General features: G+C 52.2%; 1 protein-coding gene across 1 annotated transcript; it reads right to left on the bottom strand.

Annotated features, from left to right (window-relative positions):
• Positions 1 to 950: 950 nt before the first annotated feature.
• Positions 951 to 21,614, bottom strand: GNL2 (G protein nucleolar 2). Its single transcript, XM_029081167.1, has 16 exons — positions 21,438 to 21,614; positions 17,121 to 17,205; positions 15,977 to 16,071; positions 14,036 to 14,175; positions 11,429 to 11,613; positions 10,792 to 10,858; positions 9,183 to 9,341; positions 8,438 to 8,551; positions 7,248 to 7,376; positions 6,112 to 6,216; positions 5,197 to 5,355; positions 4,958 to 5,071; positions 3,259 to 3,746; positions 2,792 to 2,898; positions 2,325 to 2,440; positions 951 to 1,166 (listed from the first exon to the last, which is right to left on the bottom strand). The coding sequence occupies exons 1-16, from the start codon at positions 21,499 to 21,501 to the stop codon at positions 1,017 to 1,019; spliced, it is 2,277 nt and encodes a 758-aa protein (XP_028937000.1). The 5' UTR covers positions 21,502 to 21,614; the 3' UTR covers positions 951 to 1,016.

The raw sequence follows: 21,614 nt of genomic DNA, 5'->3' as shown, positions 1-21,614 counted from the left end.
ATGTAGAGGGAAGTTGGAAAGCAGGCTTGCTATGGACAGTCAGATTTCACAAGGGGACTCAAGAATCTCTCCGCGGAAGCAGCAGTTTTTCTAGTTCCGAATGGGGTCTGAGCTGCTGGATTCGTCGGATGAAGAGCCCGTGAGTCACAATGAAGTACTTTCATTGGGGAAAAAAAAGCGCTTCCTCTTCGCCCTCAGATGGGGGGCCCTTATTCCCTAATATCTGTTAGTCAGTAGTCAGAAAACAAATTCTAGAAGCCCGTTTAAAGGGAGTGTGAGAAAACATGTGTTGTCTATCCCTGTAGCACCTTAAAATGAGCACTGATTGCTGAGTTTCACAACTTGGGTTCATCAGAGTAATAATAATGATGTAACCATGTTGGTTAAGTGCTTACTTTGGGTCAGACACGGTACTAAGCGCTGGGTACAAAAATCGGGTTGGACACGGTCCCTGCCCCACGCGGGGCCCACAGTCTCAATCCCCATTTTACAGACGAGGGAACTGAGGCCCAGAGAAGTGAAGTGACTCGGCCAAGGTCACAGCCGACGAGCCGGAATTAGAAACCATGACCTCTCGACTCCGAGGCCCGTGCTCTAGCCACTAGGCCATGCTGCTTTTCTTCTGGAGAGAGTATCCATTCTCTCTCTCTCTCTCTCTCTCTCTCTCTCTCTCTCTCTCTCTCCCTGGTGGCGGGAGCACTGTTGAAAAACTATCTTGAAGGCTCGTCAATACGATCGTTCGGGTCCTTCCGAAGCAGAACCCAGGTTAGAGACCGGCTTCCTCCTCCTAGTCTTCCCGATCCTCTGACGGTGCACACATAGGTGTGAACTACTTTTCCCTACATTAGCTCTGCTGTTTCCCCAGCCACAGATGAGTGGTTTCTACAGTCACATCTTCAAGGAAAAACTGCACTGCATCACGCAATTGCCAACTGGAAAGGCAGACAATAAGCATATCCAATGGTATATTTTGTGTATAATTTAATAAACAACTTTTTTTTTTTAAAAGAAAAAAGTTACTTATGCTTGAATTTCTTGCGGTTTTGTTTCCGCCCCTCTGAGTCATTAGTCGATTTCTTGTCTCTGTTCTTATTTTTCACGTTGTGGGAGTCGTAATAGCGGACCCCAACTTTCTTGGGGCGCTCCTGCCGGGCTGCTCGTCTCCGCTGCGAAGGAGATCACATTCAATCAATCAACGGTATTTATTGAGCACTTATTATGCGCAGAGCGCTGTCCTGAGCGCTCGGGAAAGTACGAAACCACAGAAATAGCAGGCACGCTCCCCGCCCATACCGAGTTTACATTTTAGAGGACGAGCTTCCAAGCGCCACAGTCAGAAACACGGGCGACAACCAGCCCGCCAGCCTTCGCCAACTCTAAACTTACCGTTGCACTGTATTCTCCCAAGCGCTTAGTATAGTGCTCTGCACACAGTAAGCGCTCAATAAATTCAACTGACTCTGGAGGACGGGATATGTATCCAACTCAGCAGGGCACCCCCCTGCCTCGGCCAGCCTGGCCGGCAACCCCAGAGAAGCAGCGAGAACTAATAACAATAATTACGGTATTTAAACACTTACTATGTGCCGGGCACTGTACTAAGCACCGGGAGGGATTCGACCAAGTCCGGTCGGACACAGTCCCTGTCCCACATGGGGCTCACAGCCTCCACCCCCATTTTACAGATGAGGTAACTGAAACCCAGGGAACCGAAGTGACTTCCCCAAGGTCACACAGCAGACGAAGGGCAGAGGCAGGATTAAAACCCATGACCTGCTGACTCTCAGGCCCTTGCTCTAGCCACTACACCATGTTGCTTCCAAGTGGAAAGAGCAGCGGTCTCTGAGTCGGAGGACGTGGGTTCTAATCCCGGGTTCCGCTCCTGGCCCGCTGGGTGACCCTGAGAAATCCCTTCCCTTCTCTGAGCCACAGTTTACACTCATTGACCAGCTGGGGATTCACTACCTGCTCTCCCTACCTGCTCAAACTGGGAGCCGGGTGGGACAGGGACTGCCTCCGACCTGATGACCCTGTATCTACCCTAGTGCTTGGCACACGGTAAGCACCGAACAAATACCACGCCTATGATTCTATTACTATCGCCAATGAGCGCTCAGGGCCAACAAACCAAACAAGTCTATCCTTTGGGCTTTGGACAAGACCTTCCCTCCGCGCTCTCTGTTCCCTCCCCAGCTCCCCCCGGTTGGAGGAGCCCCCTCGGCCAGCGCTTTCCAGGATTCCCGGGGCCTCCTGCCAGACGACCACTTCCAAAATTCGGTCAGGAGGGGAAACCGGGCACAAGAATGCCAACGGGGAGCACTTACTTCCTTGGATGTTAGTTTCTTGCAAGGTCTTTTCCTACGCCTTTCGTCTCCTTCTTCCTCCCCTTCCTCTTCTACCGCCTCAGGAGCCCTTCTCTTCTTTCCCTGCTTGGTCCTCCCTGTAAAGGAATAGCAAACTTGATCCGACTGACTTTCCGCAGAGGGGTTTCGGAACGGCTGGAAGAGTTAGCTGGATGAGGAGAGGGAAGCTGGTGTGCCGACCCCCCGCAACTCCCCCGGGGCCCCAGGGGAACGGGTCTCTCAAGCTTCCGGTCCAGTTTCAGCCATCACGGTCCTGGGTGAGAGGCACAGATGACCTCGGGGGAGACCGAGGCGAGGGAATCAAAGCCTACTATGGATATTCTGCCAAGTTCACTTTGCTTTGGGTGAGAACAAAAGAATGCATTTATGGGAAAAGGCAGGGAGATTTGGGGAACCACCGGGCAGGTGGCCCCAGGGAGGTTCCGAACCAGGCTTCGATCCCTCCGCCGCTTTACTGGAATCTTCAGTGTCGTCCCGCTCCTTTGACTTCGGCTCCGCTTTGGAGAAGACCTTTTCACTCAGCCCCTTGGGAATTCTGGAAGGGAAACACGGGCAGAGTGAAGCCCCCTCCTCTCTCTGCAGCAAGGGCGAGTTAGGAAGTGACGGTTGCCGTAAAATCAGTAACCTAACGGCTCCTCTCTTCAGAAACATTTTTTGGGTTTTCTTAAACTAAGCGACTGAATGACCAAGCTTTCCCCCATTCAGTTCTCAGATTTGGGAAGAATCCTCCACTCATTTCAGACATCAGTCATTCCACTCCCAATAAACCGCCCCAAGTATTTTCACAAAAAATACACTCTGAAGAGATCTGGCTGGATTCACGTCTACGGGCTTGATTCTGAAGGCCTGCCCCCCCAGTTTGGAATTTCCAGTCAGAGCAGAGGAAACAGAATACCTTATTGCAGAAAACTTTTTGGCTTTTGCTTTGTTCAAGAACTTCTGGTATTTAGCTATCTTTTCATCCAGAGCCTTGAGAACCGCTTGGCTGTCCATTGCCGTCTCTTCGGCATGGGGTGCCGCAGGGGGCTCAGCCAGGCTTCTCTGGGGCTGCTGTCCTTCCCCATCCTCCTCTTCCTCCTTCGTCTCTTCTTCCTTCTCCTCCTCCGCCTCCTCCTCGTCGAAGTCGGATTCGTCGTCGAAATCCGGCATCTCGAGGGGGACCAGGTCCTCGCCAGAGAATTCCGGCCCGACGTTGATCCTCCCGAAGTTCTGCCGGACCCGGGCCAGGAGCTGCCTCATTTCCGAGTCCTCGTCGGGCTGGGCCTCCGCCGCCGTCTCCTGCGGGGCCGCTGCAGCCTCTCCCCGGGGGGCTCCCGGATCCCCGCTCCCCTCTTCCGGGCTGTTCGGGCCGGGGGCGGTGGCGGCTTCCGCAGAAGGCGGGAACTGATCAAACACACGAGTGGAAAGTGAGAACCCGGGCGGTATCCGGTCCCAACCCATTCATTCTATCTATTGAGCGCTTACTGTGCAGAGACCTGTACTAAGCGCTTGGGAGAATGCAATGTAACAATAAATGGGTTCTTTCCCTGCCCGCGATGAGCTTACAGTCGAGAGGGGGGAGACCCATCTTAATAGAAATAAATAGTCCGACGGCTTCTCCCTTCCTGGTTCCCACCCTGCAACGTCTGCCCCACCCAGCCCTCGTTCCAGGTCCCGGCCCGGAAGGGACTCACACCAACGGGGCCTGGGCCCCAGCGGTTACGACGGCCAAGTCAAAAAGCCCACGAAGGCTGAAACGACAAGCGAGGGGATGCAGCTGTCCAACCCTTCGACGCCCTCCTCACCCAATCCCGCCAGTCCCAAGAGGAGCTTCTTTGCTCAGGCGAAGAATGATAATGATATTTGTTGAGCGCTTAGTACGTGCCAGCACTGTACGAAATGCTGGCGTTGCGGTGGCGGGCTGGTCGTCTGATCACTAGTCTGGAGGTCCCCGCCACAGCTGGTTGGGATCATCCCTGCAAGAACCCAGAAATCTGGGCCCGTTTGGGATCCTGCCCGCCCAAGTCAGATCCGGGTCACCGGATGAAGCCGTGAGGCGGTGCTCCCCTCCACGCAACCTTGCCGGAGGGAGCCCGAGAGGAGACCTGACGACCGCCGGACCACCGGGCATCCGTGGTGCGGGGAGCCAGCAGTGCCGGGGGGAGGCCCATGGCGGAAACGTTTTAATAAAGCACCGCCTCAGATGATGGGGCATCCCAGCCGAAGCCCCCCACCCTGAGGTGAAGGCCACCCGAACAGCCCTTGGTCCGTGCTTTAGTGGATACAGCCCGGGCCTTGGGGGGGGGGGGTCAGGGGACCTGGGTTCTAAACCTGGGTTCCGCCACTTGTCTGCTGTGTGACCTTGGCCAAGTCGCCTCACTTCTCTGGGCCTCAGTTACCACATCTGTAAAATGGGGATCAAGATGTGAGCCTCATGTGGGACAAGGACTGTGTATCTATCGCTGTGTTTGGCACACACTAAGCGCTTAACAAGTACCACAGTTATCATTAATTATTGTTACTATCCGGCTAGACAGCCTACCCCTAGCAAGCACAGATTCTTCCCGCAAAGGGAGGTCCGGGAAGGACGGCGGGGGCCAGCTCCCCCTTCTCACCTGGGACTCCGCGGGGGGCTCCGCGTTGGGCGGCTTTACGAAGAAGGGGATGCGTCCCCGCTGCCAGTCATTGAGGACCATCTTCCCCACGGTCTGCACGTCCGGCTTCTCTCCCTGTAACGGCTCGGGTCAGCGTCTCCAAGAGGGACCGCCTCGGAGCGCAGAGACGTCTGGGAGCCCCCCGTGACCGCCCGCCAGCCGCGGCGGCGCCCCCCCCGTCCCCCCCCGCCCCGGCTCGCCTTCAACAGCTTTCCGGTCCTGAAGGCCAGCTTCTCCAGGAAGTCCTCCGCGTTGTCCCAAGAGTCGATTTTGTACGTCTTGCTGATGTACTCTGGCTTGGCTCTTTCGAGCACGGCACCGATGTGGTCCTCGGGACTCTTGATCTTTTCGACTTGGACCTAGAAATCGGGCAGACAGTCCGCCGCTTGGCAAAAGCTTCGCCACGGGACCTTACGCCTCACCCGAACGACGTTCGGCTTTCTCAAACGCTCCGGGTGACCGCCGCCGCAAACGGATTCCGACGCTCACTCAGAGCACCCACCTCCTCCCGCCCCCTCCTCCTTCCCCAAGCCGGATACGGTCTGGTGAGAGGCACAGCTGCTGAGGGCTCTGACCACGGGCCGGGGAGGCGAGGCCTCCTTTAGGAGCCCAGCGGTCGAGCTGGGTGGGCTCCTCGGATCACCATCCCTTCCCGGGGCCCCAGGAGCCTCAGGGGCATTCTGAGGCGGCAGGCCCAGAGCCCACGCCACTCGCAGAGGTCGCCGGGGGGTGGGGGGGAGCTGAAGGAACATCTGGGCGGAGAGGGGAGGGGGCCGGAACCCGGCATGACTCACCCCCCAAAACCCAGGCCCAACGCCCTGGCTCCCACCATAAACCGGAGGGAGGCTTCTCCCTGAAGCCTACGTGTGAACTAAAAAATCCTCTGCTGGTGATACCGACCACTGACGCACCATCCCTTGCGACAGGCCGAAGAGGGGTCGGAAAGTCGCCCCGCTCGGCATCAGGCTGCTGAGCCTGGGGGGGGCCTGGGAGCCCCCGACTGATTTTAGGGGTGAGTAAAGAGAGAGCAATGCTCTTCTTCCTCCCGACCCTAATCCGACGGAAATTTCACCCCCGACTTCTCTGACCCGGGGGTCCTGTCTGCCGATACTCACGACGCCTTTCAGCACGATGTCAGTTTCGGAGTCTCCGGAAGGGTAAACCACACCCGGGCAGTCAATAAGGAATATCCGCCGCATCAGGGTGATATACTGCCAGACCTGGAGACGGACAGACCGACCCGCCGACGGTCACTTGCCGCTGCTGCCCTTCCCTTCGACGGTGAGGGCTGGGTCTTAAAACACCAGGCCCCAGAGATACAGATATCTGGGGGCGGGGGCCGCGAGACGCAGCGGTGCTTGTGGAGCCGGAGGGAGTTCCAGGTGGCCTGCGGAAAAGTCAGCCTCCTGGGAAACTCATCTGCTCATTGTGGAAGGGATCTGGTGCCCAGCGCCAGCCTCGTCCCCTGGGCAGAAAGTCCATTGAGCACCAAATCGCAGCAGAGTGTCTCGAAATACCGAGACAAGCTGAGAAGCAGCGTGGCCTAATGGAAAGAGTATCGGCCTGGGAGTCAGAAGGACCTGGGTTTTAATCCAGGTTAGGCCACTTGTCTGCTGTGGGACCCTGGGCAAATCACTTCATTTCTCTACGCCTCAGTTACCTCGTCTGTAAAAAGGGGATTAAGACTGTGAGCACAAGGTGGGACAGGGACTGTGTCCAACCTGATTACCTTGTATTTCCCGCAGCGCTTGGCATACTGCCTGGCACACAGGAAGTGCGTGACAGATGCCACAATCATTATCATCTCCTTCGACCACTTCACAACGGCCCCCGGGAAAGCTCCGGGAGGGAGGCGCTGGCACCTCAAACCCACCCAAAACTGAGGCCCTTTTCCTCCATGGAGTCCCTAGTCAGCTCCCAGACTCTTTCAGGTTTCTCCGGCTAACGCAGACCTCGATTTTGCTCCGGTTACATTCTGACTGCTTTGGGGTTGGCCTTTTTTTCTTGGTGTGTGTCCCCCCCCTTGAGAAGGGAGGAAGGAGTAGGAAAAACTCGAGACTTTAAACGTGTACGGCACCCATGATATTGGGCCAAGCCGCGCCGGCGTATGAAATGGTCTTAAACCCTTATCGAAGCCAGCAGAGGCTTTCATCAGACGTCAACGCATCTCGGTCCCATCCGGACTCCTCGCTCGGGGTTGTGCATGGCCGTCGGGGTCTTCTTCCCCGCCCCACGCCAGGTGGGACCTTACCTTCGTTTCACCTGCGATGGGAGCCACGTTGCAGACCTTCTTGGAGCGGAGGGTGTTTATCACGGAACTCTTGCCAACGTTTGGATAGCCGATGAACCCCACGCTGATCTGCTTCTTGTCAGTGTGCAACTGTTTGGAAAAAAAAAGTCACACGTGCATCTAGACAAACCTCCCAAGGAGGAACTGAGGAGCTTTTATGAATATCCAGTTCCCTGGAGACACACGTTCTCTCTCTCTGGTTAGGAGGGTGGGCAGGGGAACCCATGCCCTAGCGACTCGACCTGACTTCAAATTTGGAAATGGAAGGAAAAAAACCCAATTGCACACACGTATATATCTTCTCTTTTGGGAGGGTATGGTTGAGGTGAGTCACTTGCTTGTGCCATCTGTGGAAAATTACCCACTGTAATGTCTTAAGTTGCAAAGTATTTAGGTCGAGACACCCGGTGGCGGAGGGAAGAGACGTAGGAAATCGCTCTGGTTTAAAAATGTACTTTTTCTTTAAATTGGTGTAACGTGTCACCACAGGAAAGGTCAGTCATCCCCGGCAGGAGGAAGAGTCCAACAATCAGCGGCGCCCTGTCGTTTGGATCAAGAAGCCATCACCTAAGGGGAGCCCGCCTTCAGTCCTGAGGCTCAGATCTGTGCTCAACAGCCAGGAGCCCCCTTTCCTCCCTCTCAGAGCCTCCACCTGACCGTTCAGGTTTTAACCCTAGGTGCAACCGAGAGCTGGGAGCCTGGGGCAAGCAATATCAAGGGGAGGCGTGGTGGGGGCGGGGGTCCTGACCCTTTCTGAGAAGGCACCTCTCCCCCCTGCCTTTGGAACGAGCATCCACTGCGCTCCAGTCCCTCCGCTCCTGATCGAAAGAAGGATGGTGCCCTAGCGGATAAAACACGGGCCCGGGAGTCAGAAGGACCTGGATTCTAGTCCCGGCTCCGCCCCACTTGTCTACTGTGTGATCCTGGGCCGGTCACTTCACTGCTCAGTTGCCTCATCTGTGAAATGGGGATTAAGACTGTGAGCCTTATGAGGGACAGGGACTGTGTCCAACCAGATTATCTTGGATCAACCCCAGCGCTCAGAACAGCGCCTGACACCCAGTAAGTGCTTAACGAATACCACCATTATTATTATTATCGATGCCGGGCTCAGGAACAATCCGGTCGGGAAAGCACGCCGAGGCCGCTACCTTTCCGAACTGCCGCAGCAGCTGTATGAAGGCTCCTTTGCCAAAGGGGTTGGTGAGGCTGGCATGGAAGGCGAGGGTCGGGTAGTCTTGGGAGAGGACGGCGACCCAGCGTTTCTAGAGGGGGAGGAAGCAGAAAGGAAAAAAAAAAAAAAGAAAAAAAGAAAAAAAAAAGGACCCGCTGGTAAACTGGTAGGTTTACGCAGAAAACCCCAGAATGAAGCTTGTTTATTTACAGTCCGGGGCAGGATCAGATCTTGAGTTACAGGATTGGTTTTCAAATCCACAGTTGTCTAAGGAAAATGTTAGCTGAAATTCTTTGAAATGTTTCTCAAATATGACAGTTAATGCTTTGTCTATTGTTTTATAAATGCCAAACAATACTCCAGGAATGCCGTCGTTGCTAGCTCAACGCAATTAGTTTAGCATAATGCAAAACAGGCCGGTGGTTGCGGTGGCGGCCTCCTCAAGTGGGGGCCTAAGACCTACGCCGCTCCGGGGCTCCCGGCCTGCCCTTCGCCAACCAAACTGGATCGTCGCTCGCGACTCTCACTTGCCATCGGATCGGCGAATCCCAGCGGGGGCCCGTTTTCCACTGAGGCGCCCCTCCGGGAGCGGCACCGGGTCACCGCGAGAAACCTCGGTCCCTCAGAACCCCCAACTCCCATCCCCTCCCCGCCGCTTGCGCCAACTCCGCGCTGGAGGTCTCGGGCTCCCCGCCCCCCCGGGACCACCCAGCTGGACTCACCGTGGCCCAGGTAGGGACGAGATCGCACTTGTTCAGGACGAAGATGAGATGCTTCCAGGGTTTCTCTTTCTTCAGGTAGGCCTCGATGTGAGGGGAGCGAGTACCGACCGGGTCCCGGGCGTCGAGGACTTGGACTACAACGTCCGAAGAATCGATCACCTGCCAATCAGTAAGGACCGAGAGGGTCCCGCCCAGGACCGAGGCAGGACGGGAAGATCACGTCAGGGTGGAAGGAGGGAGATACTGATAACCTACTAAGCCAAACCTCTCCAGTGGCCCCGAAGGATCCAGTGATGCAAGAAGATGCAACCTCTTCTCCGCTCGTGGCCAAATGACCACAGCTTCGAGAGTCGACTACTCATTTTCCCTTTCTACCCTCCCTGTGGTGCGACTGGGCAGCTCTGTTGGATAATCCGTTTTTCTTCCCGACTCCCAAGGACTCTGGAATCTCACCAAACCTTTGAAGCTCCAGCTTCCCCCTCGTCCCTTTCCCACTTCCCCTCCAGACAGTAAGCTTGTTATGGGCAGGGAACCCATCTACCAACTCCGTCATACCATGCTCTCTCAAGCACTTAGAACAGTGCTCTTTCCCCGGTAAGGCCTCGATAAATACAGATCCATCGACTGACTGACAAGATCTCCCGGGCCGGGCTTTGTTAAGGTTGACCTGAATCAACAGTCAACGACCCGCTTTGACTTTAAACCACGACGACTAGTGTCTTCTCGTTCTCTGACTGGACCCAGAGGATGCATCCAAACTGATATTCTTTTTCTAGCAGTGGCTTTGATCAAATCTTAGCTGGGGAAGCCACCAAAAAGGTGACTGTGGCCATTTCACCAGTAACACGATTTATACGTGGCCCGGATCGATTTGACTCGGGGAGGTCTTTCACTTGGCAGCATTCAATCCCTAAAGAGGCCCTGGGCTGTACCTGGCTGCACTCCAGGGAAAGGAAGACACCTTCCATGAACAAAACCTAGAAAGCCAAACGAGGGCCCTGGCTGCGAGACAGTTTCCTCGTTTCCTCAAGAACCTTCAGTGGTTGCCCGTCCACCTCTGTATCACACAGAAACTCCTTATCATCGGCTTTAAAGCGTTCGAGCACTGTGCCCACTTCCTACCTTACCTCCCTCATCTCCTACTGTGCTCCTCTGTTCCTCAATGCCGCCTTACTCACTGTACCTTGTCCTCCCTCTCGTCCACATCCTGCCTCTGGCTTAGAACTCCCTCCCTCCCTCCTCATAGCCGACAGACCATCACTCTCCTCACCTTCATAGCCTTAGGAGAAAAACATCTCCTCCAAGAGGCCTTCCCTGACTACGCGCTTATTTCCTCGTCGCCCGCTCTCTTCAGCATCACCTTTCCACTTGCATTTGCACCGCTTATTCACCCCTCCCTCAGCCCCTCATCACTTACACATATACCCGTCATTTAGTCACTTTTATCCACGTCTGTCTCTCCCCTCTGGACTGTAAACTCACTGTGGGCAGGGAACGTGACTACCGACCGTGATATTGTACTCGTCCACGAGCTCAGTAGAGCGCTCTGCACACAGCGAGTGTGCTCAATAAATACAGTTACCTGCTCGATTCCAGATTAGAGTCTCACCTTGTACAGCTCGCCCCAGATCCGTTTGGACTGTCCTTTCTTATAGATCTCCTCTTGGGCTTCATTCCTAAACAAGGGGGGGGGGGGGTTTCCAAAGGGCTCAAACGTGCCCTCGAGATCCTGGATGCCCTCCACCCAACAAAAAGGACAGAGACGAAAGGCAAGGAGAACAATCCATCCGGCGTTCATCCGTCAAGAGCCAAGAGTGGGAAGGAGGTGAAGGCAAGTTCTGGGGAGAAGATGAAATGCTCTGCTCTGGGCCTCGGTTCCCTCATCTGTAAAACGGGGATTAAGACTGTGAGCCCTACGTGGGACAACGTGATGACCCTGTATCTACCCCAGTGCTTAGAACAGGGCTTGGCACATAGTAAGCGCATAACAAATACAATCATCATCATCATCTCATCACCTCAGTTCCCTTATCTGTAAAGTGGGGATTAAAGCTGTGAGTCCCATGCGTCCAACCTGATTAGCTAGAGCCCAGCGCTTAGCCGAGTGTCTGGCACACAGAAAGCGCTTAAATGCCATTAAAAAAAAAAATAAGGCTTCCAAAGAGATGTTTCACCCTTGTTCAGAAAACGAGAGAAAAAGAAAACCCCAAATCAGATGGAACTCTTCATTCTTCCGAGCATTTTACCTGACGCCAGAGTCCTCGGTTACCAGGTCCCGGTCCTTCCCCTGATCGTAAGCCCCAGCGGAAGCTTCGGCGTTCTCTAACAGAGACTGCATGTCAGTCGCAGATATATTAGGTCTCTTCCTCTGCGACTTGGGGCCAAATGTAGTTTCAAATGTTTCGGTGTCAAGAATATGCACTTTGGAATTCTAAAAAAACAAAATGAAAAAGCAAACATTTCCCGGTTAGAAATAATGAGGGCAGTAGGGAAAAACAGAGGGAACCCATTCCACCTGAAAAGGGCTTTCATTCTTCCATGCCTCCACTCACGCCACAAACGTACGCAACAGGGATTCAACGGAACCTCAAGTCGGAAAGGCTTAATTAAATAATATGGGCACCTGCTCTATCATTCTGAAGGTCACTTGAGCTTCCTTGGAGACCCACAAGAGTCACACGGATAATCAGAGCAAAAATGAATAACTTCACAAAGACCCACCAAAAACTCCACTTTATTTCACTTATCACAAACTTTCGTCAAATGTAATTAAGGCGACGAAGATGAAACTGAACTTATCTGATCTTTTTCTTGGTTGTTTTTCAAACGAGTGCCCCAAACATGCCAAATTCACAGATTCTGTCAAGGACAATCATATTCAAATTTCGGTGTGTGTGTGTGTCTGTCTTGTTTTTGGTTTTTTTTTTAAAAAAAGCATCGGTCCGTGCCAACCTTTTTCTTGGAAGGTCCTCTACTTCATGGCTAAAAGGAACTGCTTGTTTTGTAAGATGTATTTTAGTTTCAGATAACATTTTCCCTAATTTAGGTAAGGCTTTTATTAAATACACATGGGGAGTCTTCAGACGAAAAACATCGAGCAAAAGTCCAAAATAATAGTTTAGATGTGATAAAAGGAACCTGATACTAACTAGAACTTGATGTGCCTGTAAAGGGGTTACATGGACAGGAATTTTGGAACCGGGATGAAAGCGAATGTTTGAGTTAGGATCTATCACGTAACAGGATGTCAGTAGAGGGAAGAGAATCTCCTCCCCGAGATCGTCGGCTCATCATCGCGAGCCTTTGTAAGCATATCAAACACCCTGCCTCAGCTCTTCAGGCCTAAAACGTGAAGGACGGAGAACTTAAAAGAAGCCATGTGCCTGCTGCAGGCAGAAGAATAAGCAGACCGAGGGTCTGGGTCATCAATTAATTGGGGCGCGTGTGCCGGGCACTGGACTCCGGGCCGGGGACAGGAAGGACACCGCCGGCTCCTTGCCCTCGGGGAGCCTGCAATCTAGCGACCTCGGGGCCTTCCTCGGTTCCATTAGTGTGTCAGCTCAGGGATCCGCTTGCACTATCCTCTCCCAAGCGCTTAGTCCAGTGCTCTGCACAGGGTAAGGGCTCAATCAATACCGCGGATTTGATTGGTTTATCCAAAACCTGTTTTCTAGGGTTTGAAAATCACCTCTCAACTAACTGAGGTGTCGTCTGAAGGAGAAACCCAGTCAACGTATTTGGGCTTGGGGCACGGAAAGTACATTATTCCATCTGGAATCGAAATGAATCAGGTCACTTCACAGGTAAAGAGAGTGATCCCACTGGCCCTCGGTTGGGAATTCCCAGGCCTGTGCTGACCGCCGGCCTCGGGGCGGGGGGGCTCTCGGGGCCCTAAGGGCAGGATGTTTAAGTCCTGGTTCTTTAGCACCATTGCACATTTATAATGGGCACCAGATCAGTGAGCCCCAAATTAAAGCCTCTTTGTTCTTCCCGTAAGCAGGCTTCAATAACTCATTTTAAAAGGACGGCTGTAGGGGAACAGAAAAAGAGAACAAGGGAAATTAGCAACTTGTCTGTGGTTCGGGAATTACGCTCATGTGTTTCTCTGAAAGAAAACAGCCATCCCACTAATAGGTGCCATTCTTCTAGTTTGTCATGAAACAGAATATAATTGACTGAACCTGAGGCAAAAACAACCATGCCTTGATTTTTATTTGGTTCCAAAAGTAAACACTTTCCTTTGAACTGCTTAATCCGTGTAAGCACGGCAGGGCTTTTTCCCCCTCCCAAGCTCAGGCTGGAGCCAAAGCCATAAGACACTAGGTGCATTTCTGGAAACTACTATTCGTTTCAGGCAGACACCAGGTTATTTCTCCGGCTCAGTGCGCATGAACAACTCTCTCCGAGGGCCAGGAGCAGATTTATCTCCGTCTCACCCAAAAGCCTGGAGGCAGCACCCCAAGCCCCTGGCAAGACGCCGGCTTGGCCTTCACCCGAGAGGGAGGAGGGCCCCTCGATTAAGGAAGGCCTTAGCGCTAAGACTTTCCCCTCCCTCTAGACGTCGAACGGACTTGTCAAACAGATGGACGAAAGAGCACAGTTGCTGGGGGAGTTGCGGGGCGGGAAACACCAAAAGACAATTCCCAGGAGCAGAAGGGAAGACAAAGACGCAACAAAAATGGCCTGAGGATGGAGACAGCCGTCCGGGAGGTTTTCTTCTTCACTCCGCTCTTTCTGTGCTCAAACGAAACCAGGGCCCTTCAAAGACCTCGGCGGAAAGCAGCCGGAGAGAGGAGCTTCCTGGGCCCAGTTTGTCTAACGAGTTTCCACCCGGGAGCAAACCACAGACTTACGTGAGGTCGGATCCGGTCATGGAGAAGGGACATTGGCAACTTGCTCTGCTTCATTACCACTCTGTACGGGTCCTTCATAACTGTGTCCATTTCCTCTTGGAATTTCTGCAGAGACGACTGCTTAATCACACGCGTGTTTCCTGTTGAACAAACGGTGTTGCAATTTCATGTCACTAGCTTTTCGCTTTGGCATCTCCGACCGCCGAGCCCACTCCGTTGGGAAAGACGAGATGTTGACCACGCTCCGCTTTGGTCACCGCCACTTCTTCCTACTTTTGACCAAGACTAAAATTTCAAAAAGAAACAGTCCCTCCCCGCCCCGGCACTATTAATTCAATTCCCCTACGAACGTTGCCAAAACCAAGGCTTCCGAGGCGGGCTGGGGGGGAAAGTGGAAAACCGCCATTTGTTGCGAGTTCTCGGTGGGAGCTCCTGAGGTCCTCTCCTCAGGGCTTAGCGCTGAGGAGGTGCTCAATAAATGTCACCGACCGACTGATCATTCAGAGCCGAATCAAAAGGGACGAGGTCACTGTTTTCCACCCAGGGAAGGAGTCCCTTGAGGGAACAGATGCGGTCGATCCATCGTCCACAGACATAAAGCAAACAGAGGTTCTGCCCAAAATAGGACATGGTTCCTATCCTAATACACGGGAGCAGGGAAGACAGAAATGGATCATTTTTCCGCCCCTCCCACCCCCAACTCTGCCCCAGATCTTGAACTGATTCTGCTGGAGGAATCCTTGTGCATTAGGTTTTGGTATGGCAATAATAATAATGATGACGATGGTATCTGTTAAGCGCTTATTATGTGCCAAGTATTATGTTCTAAGTACTGGGGTAGATACAAGGTAATCAGGTTGTCCCACATGGGGCTCACGGTCTTCACCCCCATTTTCCAGATAGGTAATTGAGGCAGAGAGAAGTTAGGTGACTTGCCCAAGGTCACACAGGAGACAGGTGGCGGAGCCGGGATCAGAAACCACAACCTCTGACTCCCAAACCCGGGCTCTTTCCACTACGCCACGCTGCTTCTCTGTATTCTCATAATGTTAACTATGGGGTCCAGGACGCGGACGGAGACATTTAAAGTAAAAACAGGTCCGCCTGGCATCCGTATTCTGCTGGCCAGACAGCTGCTAAATTAATCGTGTTCCTGTCCTGCCATAAACCACAACCATCCCTCCCAGACAAACTGAAGCCAAGAGAAGAGAAGGTCAGAGGCCTCTTATTCCATGAAGCATACTTTTTCTTGAGATTTGCTGTGTTCAAGCACATCAGAGAAGCAGTGTGGCCTACTGGGAAGACCTCGGATCTGGCAGGTGGAGGGACTGGGTCCAGGTTCTGCCACTCGTCCGTTGTGGGACCTCGGGCAAGTCCCTTAACTTCTCTGTGCCTTGGTTTCCTCATCCGTAAAATGGGGATGCCATACCTCTTCTCCCCACCCTACTCTGAACTGGGAGCCCCTTGTGGGACAAGGACTGTGTGGAACCTGCTTATCTCCTACCTACTCCAGTCAGTCAACTGTATTTACTGAGCGCTTACTGTGTTCAGAGCACTGTACTGAACGCTTGGGAAAGTACAGTATAAGAAGCCCAGTCCCTGCCTACAACGGGCTTACAGTCTAGACGACTCCAGTGCTTAGTACAGTGCTTGGCACTGAGTATGTGTTTAACAAATACCAGAGTTATCATTCAAGGTATGGACCCTCCCAAAGGACACGATACCTCTGGGAAAAGTCTGCATCCCTCCGACATCTTTCTTGGTGCCCCCCCAAAGCCAACATCCGCTGGAGCTCCCACCTCCCGGCGCAGAGGCCGGAAAGAGACCATTGACCCAGCCCCCCCATGTCTGAGAGAGCCCCCCGTCCTTCCCTCCCTAAATCAGTGGGCGTCTTTGCCCAGGCAACAGAGGTGAAGCCGGGCAGTATGACGAAACGCTCACCAAACCACTTGATGTTGGGCTCCACCCTGGCCACGGTGCCGGAAGCGACGGTCGACTGGAACTGCAGAGGTTTAATCACTTTTCCTCGGTTGTTTCTGAATGAAACGAAAGGACAAGAGATCAAGGAGGGAGGGAAAGCAGAAAAACCACGGAAACGTGGAGTTCACAGATGACCCTTTCCTTCAGGAAGCGAATTCCTTGCCGTTAAACTGTCAGCCCCCTCGAAGGCAGAAACCACATCTTAGGCTTTTTCTATATATCCCCCCTCAAGGGCTTAGTCTAGCTCGCTGTACCTAGTAGATGCTCAAACTACCACAGCTGCTTCATTTTTAAATTTCAGGAAGCACAAAGCACTCTCCATGACAGTTCTTGACCTTGTCTTTGTTCAAGGGCTGCTTCAACTAAGTAGCCCAAATGCCGATTTAATTGATTTTCTCTAGTTTATGTATTCTTATTTACAAGTCTGCTTTCTTAAAACTAAGTAGAGAATGATTTATGGGGAACTCAGTTCTAAGCCAAATTGCAAAAGAGGTGTCTAAATCTATTCACTTCACGAAAGTGTTCATTAATTTCATCTGTTAGAACGGGTAAGGAAACTCATTATCCAAGAAATTAAGACGGGCCATTAAATGCTACTTTTAAGGAGTCACTGAGATCCGAGTCACTATTTTCCTGAGTGTCAGAATTTTACAGCAAGATACATTTTGGCTTCAAAAAGACAGAAAGGAGGTGGGATTCTGAGTTATTTTAAAACTGCCCTCCGGTACCCTTGATGGAAAAAAGCAAAACTCCACGTTGGTGGGCTCTAAACTCCGTCTTCACAGAAATATGCCTCACACGCACGGAGCGATGGGTGTCAGAGTGCCTTAACGAACGATCCCCAGTTTCACTCTTCCCGGTGATGGAAACTGGACTGGGAACCAAGTGGGAATAACAGGACTCCGATGCCGATTTCGGTCTGGGGAGAAGCGGTGGACTCTAAAATGACAATTTACCGGGTTTCTCGAGAATCTCCAGGGTCCGTGTGCTTCGCTCCTTCCAAACCCACCAGTCTCAGTTATCGTATTAAAGGAGGACCCCGGGGGAATGCGAAAGAGCGGAGGAAAGACCAAGGAGAAGAGACGGGGCGGTGGCCGCACCTCACCTGCGTTCTTTCTGCCGATACATGTTAAGGCGCCGGATGGTCGCCCGGTCCCTCATGTTTTGGCCTCCGGCTCCCTTTACCCGATCTAGGGTGGCCGAAAGAAATGACATGTTAGCTCAGAAGGACCGGGACTTTCCACGCGTCCAGTCCCGGGCAGCCGGTCAACCGAGCCAGCAGCCCGCAGCAGAAACACGGCAGCTCCCGAGTCGGCACCGTCGACCGTGCCCCAGCATTGGCAGCAAATGGCCTCCCGCTAGACTGGAAGCTTCTTGTGGGCAGGGCAGGCGTCTACCAACTCTGTGGTATCGGACTCTCCCCAGGGCTTAGTTCGGTGCTCTGCACACGGTAAACGCTCAGAAACACAACCGACTGACCGATGGTCATTTGGCATGATATAAAAATGCGAAACCAAGTCTTCTCAACCCTTCCGTTTGATGTGGGACTTTCATTATGTCACTTAGCCTCTCTGTGCCTCAGTTTCCTCTCAGTACAAAGGGAATAACGACACTCGCCACCCACTTCACAGGGATGATGTGCAGATCTGCGAGTAAGGGCCAAAATCTGAGGACGTGCCGAAAGCCAGTTCTAAGGAAGCTGCGTAGCCTTGTAGAAAGAGCACAGGCCTTGGAGTCAGAGGGCCTGGGTTCTAATCCCGACCCCGCCAATGATCTGTGGTGTGACCTTGGGCAAGTCACTGAAATTCTCTGTGCCTCACTTCCCACATCTGTAAAATGGGGATTAAAGCCTTCTCCTTCCTTCTTAGACTGTGAGCCCTGTGTGGGACAGGGACTATGTCCACACTGATCATCTTGTACCTACCTCAGCTTTTAGTACAGTGCCTGGCACAAGGTAAGCACTTAAGTAAAATAATAACAACAATAATGAATATAGGACATGAATCCACCCTAAATTCCGGACACTCGCCTTGCACATTTGCAGAGACGTAACCACACGAAATTCCATGTGTAAACCTCATGCCCGTAATTTGGAGAGACAAGGGACCATATACATGGGTACAACTCCGCATGTGTGCAAGATTAAGCAGAAGCAGCGTGGCTCGGTGGAAAGAGCCCGGGCCTGGGAGTCAGAGGTCATGGGTTTGAATCCCGGCTCTGCCACTTGTCAGCTGTGTGACTGTGGGCAAGTCATTTCACTTCTCTATGCCTCAGTTACCTCATGTGTAAAATGGGAATTAAAACTGTGAGCCCCAAGTAGAACCACCTGATCACTTAGAACAGTGCTCTGCACATAATAAGCGCTTAACAAATACCAACATTATTATTATTATTATTAAAATGGGGCTCTGTTCCCCAAAGAGTAGCGGGAGAGACTTGGTGACCTCCTGCCAGCCCCCACCTTCCACCGGGACCCCTTTTCTCTCCCAGTGTCTCCTCGGCTCTTGTTCTGAACATCGAGTGTGGGCTCACGAAGCAGCGTGGAGTGGAAAGAGCCTGGGCTTCGGAGTCAGAGGTCATGGGTTCGAATCCCGGGCTCTGCCACTTGTCAGCTGGGTGACTGTGGGCAAGTCATTTCACTTCCTCTGTGCCTCAGTTACCTCATCTGTAAAATGGGGATTAACTGTGAGCCTCACGTGGGACAACCTGATTACCCTGTATCTATCCCAGCGCTTAGAACAGTGCCCTGCACAGTAAGCTCTTAACAAATACCAACATTATTATTATTAAACTGTGAGGCCCATGCGGGACAGGGACTGGATCCAACCCGATTTGCTTGTATCCACTCCAGCGCTTAGTAGAGTGCCTGGCCCACAGTAAACGCTTAACAGAATATCATTATTATTATGGGTTCTAATTCCGGCTCCGCCACTTGTCAGGTACTTCCCTTCTCCGTACCTCAGTTACCTCACCTGCAAAATGGGGATTAATAATAATAATCCCCATTACGGTATTGCTACCGTATGTGCCGAGCACTGTTCTAAACGCTGGGGTAGACACAAGGTAATCGGGTTGTTCCAGTTTTAATCCCCACTGAGCCCCACGTGCGACAACCTGACTAGCTTGTATAATAATAAATAATGGCATTTGTTAAGCGCTTACTATGGGCCAAGCACTGTTCTAAGCGCTGGGGTAGATACAAGGTTGTCGCACGTGGGGCTCACCCTTTGGATCCCCATTTGACAGATGAGGTAACCGAGGCCCAGAGACGTGAAGTGACTCGTCTGAGGTCCCGCGGCTGACAAGTGGCGGAGCCGGGATGTGTAAGTAAAATTGTTTTTACCTATTCTATTCAGTTTTAAGAATATTTACGATCTGCGTAAACATATCGAGACACATAATGATTCAGCTGCCGACTGCTGGGAAGTGAATGGGTGTGATTTTTCCACTCGCACTTTGCAGACTTTTAGACAGCATTATTGCATGAGGTAGGTATCCAAAGAGTAGAGTAAAAGCTCCTTTCCACAGAATTTATCTGTAAAACACCAATTATTACTTGGATCTACAGATGCCTTTTTTTTTTGTCTTTACGAAACAAAGCCTATTAAACAAGCCTATTAATCAAGAAAGTAGTTTTCCAATGTGTCCATTCCAAGTGCTTAGTCCAGTGTTCTGCACATAGTAAGCGCTCAATAAATACGATTGCATGAACGTGGCTCAGTGGTACGAGTCCGGGCTTGGGAGTCAGAGGTCATGGGTTCTAATCCCGGCTCCGCCACTTGTCAGCTGTGTGACTCTGGGCAAGTCGCTTCACTTTTCTGGGCCTCAGTTCCCTCATCTGGAAAACGGGGATGAAGACCGTCAGACCCCCTGCCGTGGGACAACTTGATGATCTTGTATCTCCTCCAACGTTTAGAACAGTGCTTGGCACCTAGTAAGCGCATATCAAATACCATCCTTATTAATACCATCATCATAATGATAAACTGGAGTCTAGAAAATTGGCCTGTGATCTCGTGTGAAGGCAAACTTGAAAAGGCAAAAACTGCTGTAGGTCCTAGAGAAGATTTTATTGAGAAGCAGCAGGGCTCAATGGGTAGAGCCCAGGCTTGGGAGTCTGAGGTCATGGGTTCTAATCCCAGCTCTGCCACTTGTCAGCTGTGTGTCCTTGGGCAAGCCACTTCACTTCTTTTTGCCTCAGTTCCCTCCTCTGTAAAATGGGGATAACGACTGTGAGCCCCACGAGGGACAACCTAATGACCTTGTATCTCTATCTGTGTTTAGAACGGTGCTTGGCACGTAGTAAGCGCTTAACAAATACCAACATTATTATTAAAGAGCCTGGCACGTAGTAAGCACTTAACAAATACCAACGTTATTATTAATGAGCCCAGGCTTGGGAGTCAGAGGTCGTGGGTTCTAATCCTTGCTCTTGCCAGCTGTGTGACTTTAGGCCAGTCACTTCTCTGTGCCTCAGTTCCCTCCTCTGTCAAATGGGGATGAAGACTGTGAGCCTCACGTGGGACCACCTGATGACCCTGTATCTCCCCCAGCGCTTAGAATAGTGCTCTGCACATAGTAAGCGCTTAACAAATCCCAACATTATTATTATTATGAAGTGGGAATTAACTGTGAGCCTCAGATATTATAACAAATCCCAACATTATTATTATTATTACTATAAGATGGGGATGGAGATCGTGGGACCACCTGCTGACCCTGTATCTCCCCCAGCGCTTAGAACAGTGCTCTGCACCTAGTAAACGCTGCACAAATACCCACATTATTATTATTATTATTATTAAAGGACTGTGAGCCTCACGGGGGACGACCTGATGACCCTGTGTGTCCCCCAGCGCTTAGAACAGTGCTCTGCACCTAGTAAACGCTTCACAAACATTATTATTATTATTATTAAAAGACTGTGAGGCTCCCGTGGGACCACCTGATGACCCTGTGTGTCCCCCAGCGCTTAGAACAGTGCTCTGCACCTAGTAACCAACATTATTATTATTATTATTCTTATTAAAGGACTGGGAGGCTCCCGTGGGCCCACCTGCCGACCCTGTGTGTCGCCCAGCGCTTAGCACAGTGCTCTGCACAGTCAGAGCTTCACAAATACCAACATTATTATTATTATCAAAGGACTTATTATTCTTATTAAAGGACTGTGAGGCTCCCGTGGGCCCACCAGCCGACCCTGTGTGTCCCCCAGCGCTTAGCACAGTGCTCTGCACAGTCAGAGCTTCACAAATACCAACATTATCACTATTATCATCAAAGGACTTATTATTCTTATTAAAGGACTGTGAGGCTCCCGCGGGCCCCCCTGCTGACCCCGTGCGTCGCCCAGCGCTTAGAAGAGCGCTCCGCACAGCGTCGGCGCCGAAGAGACGCCCCGCCCCCCCCCCACGACGATTACCGGGGTTGGTGCTGGCGTTGGAGCGGTTGATGGTGCTCCGGCCTTTGTACTGGGGCTTCACCATCTTGGCGGCGGGAGGCGGCGGGCCGAGGTGGGGGGGGAAGGCCGCGATTCTCCTCACGAACCCACGCGACCACGGCCGCCTTCGCCCTCCCTCGCACGCGCACACCGGAAGGA

Source organism: Ornithorhynchus anatinus, chromosome 16, assembly GCF_004115215.2.
Source record: "Ornithorhynchus anatinus isolate Pmale09 chromosome 16, mOrnAna1.pri.v4, whole genome shotgun sequence".
NCBI classification, from domain to species: domain Eukaryota; kingdom Metazoa; phylum Chordata; class Mammalia; order Monotremata; family Ornithorhynchidae; genus Ornithorhynchus; species Ornithorhynchus anatinus.
The sequence above is the reverse complement of the archived record's forward strand: the minus strand, read 5'-3'. Positions and strand labels throughout refer to the sequence as shown.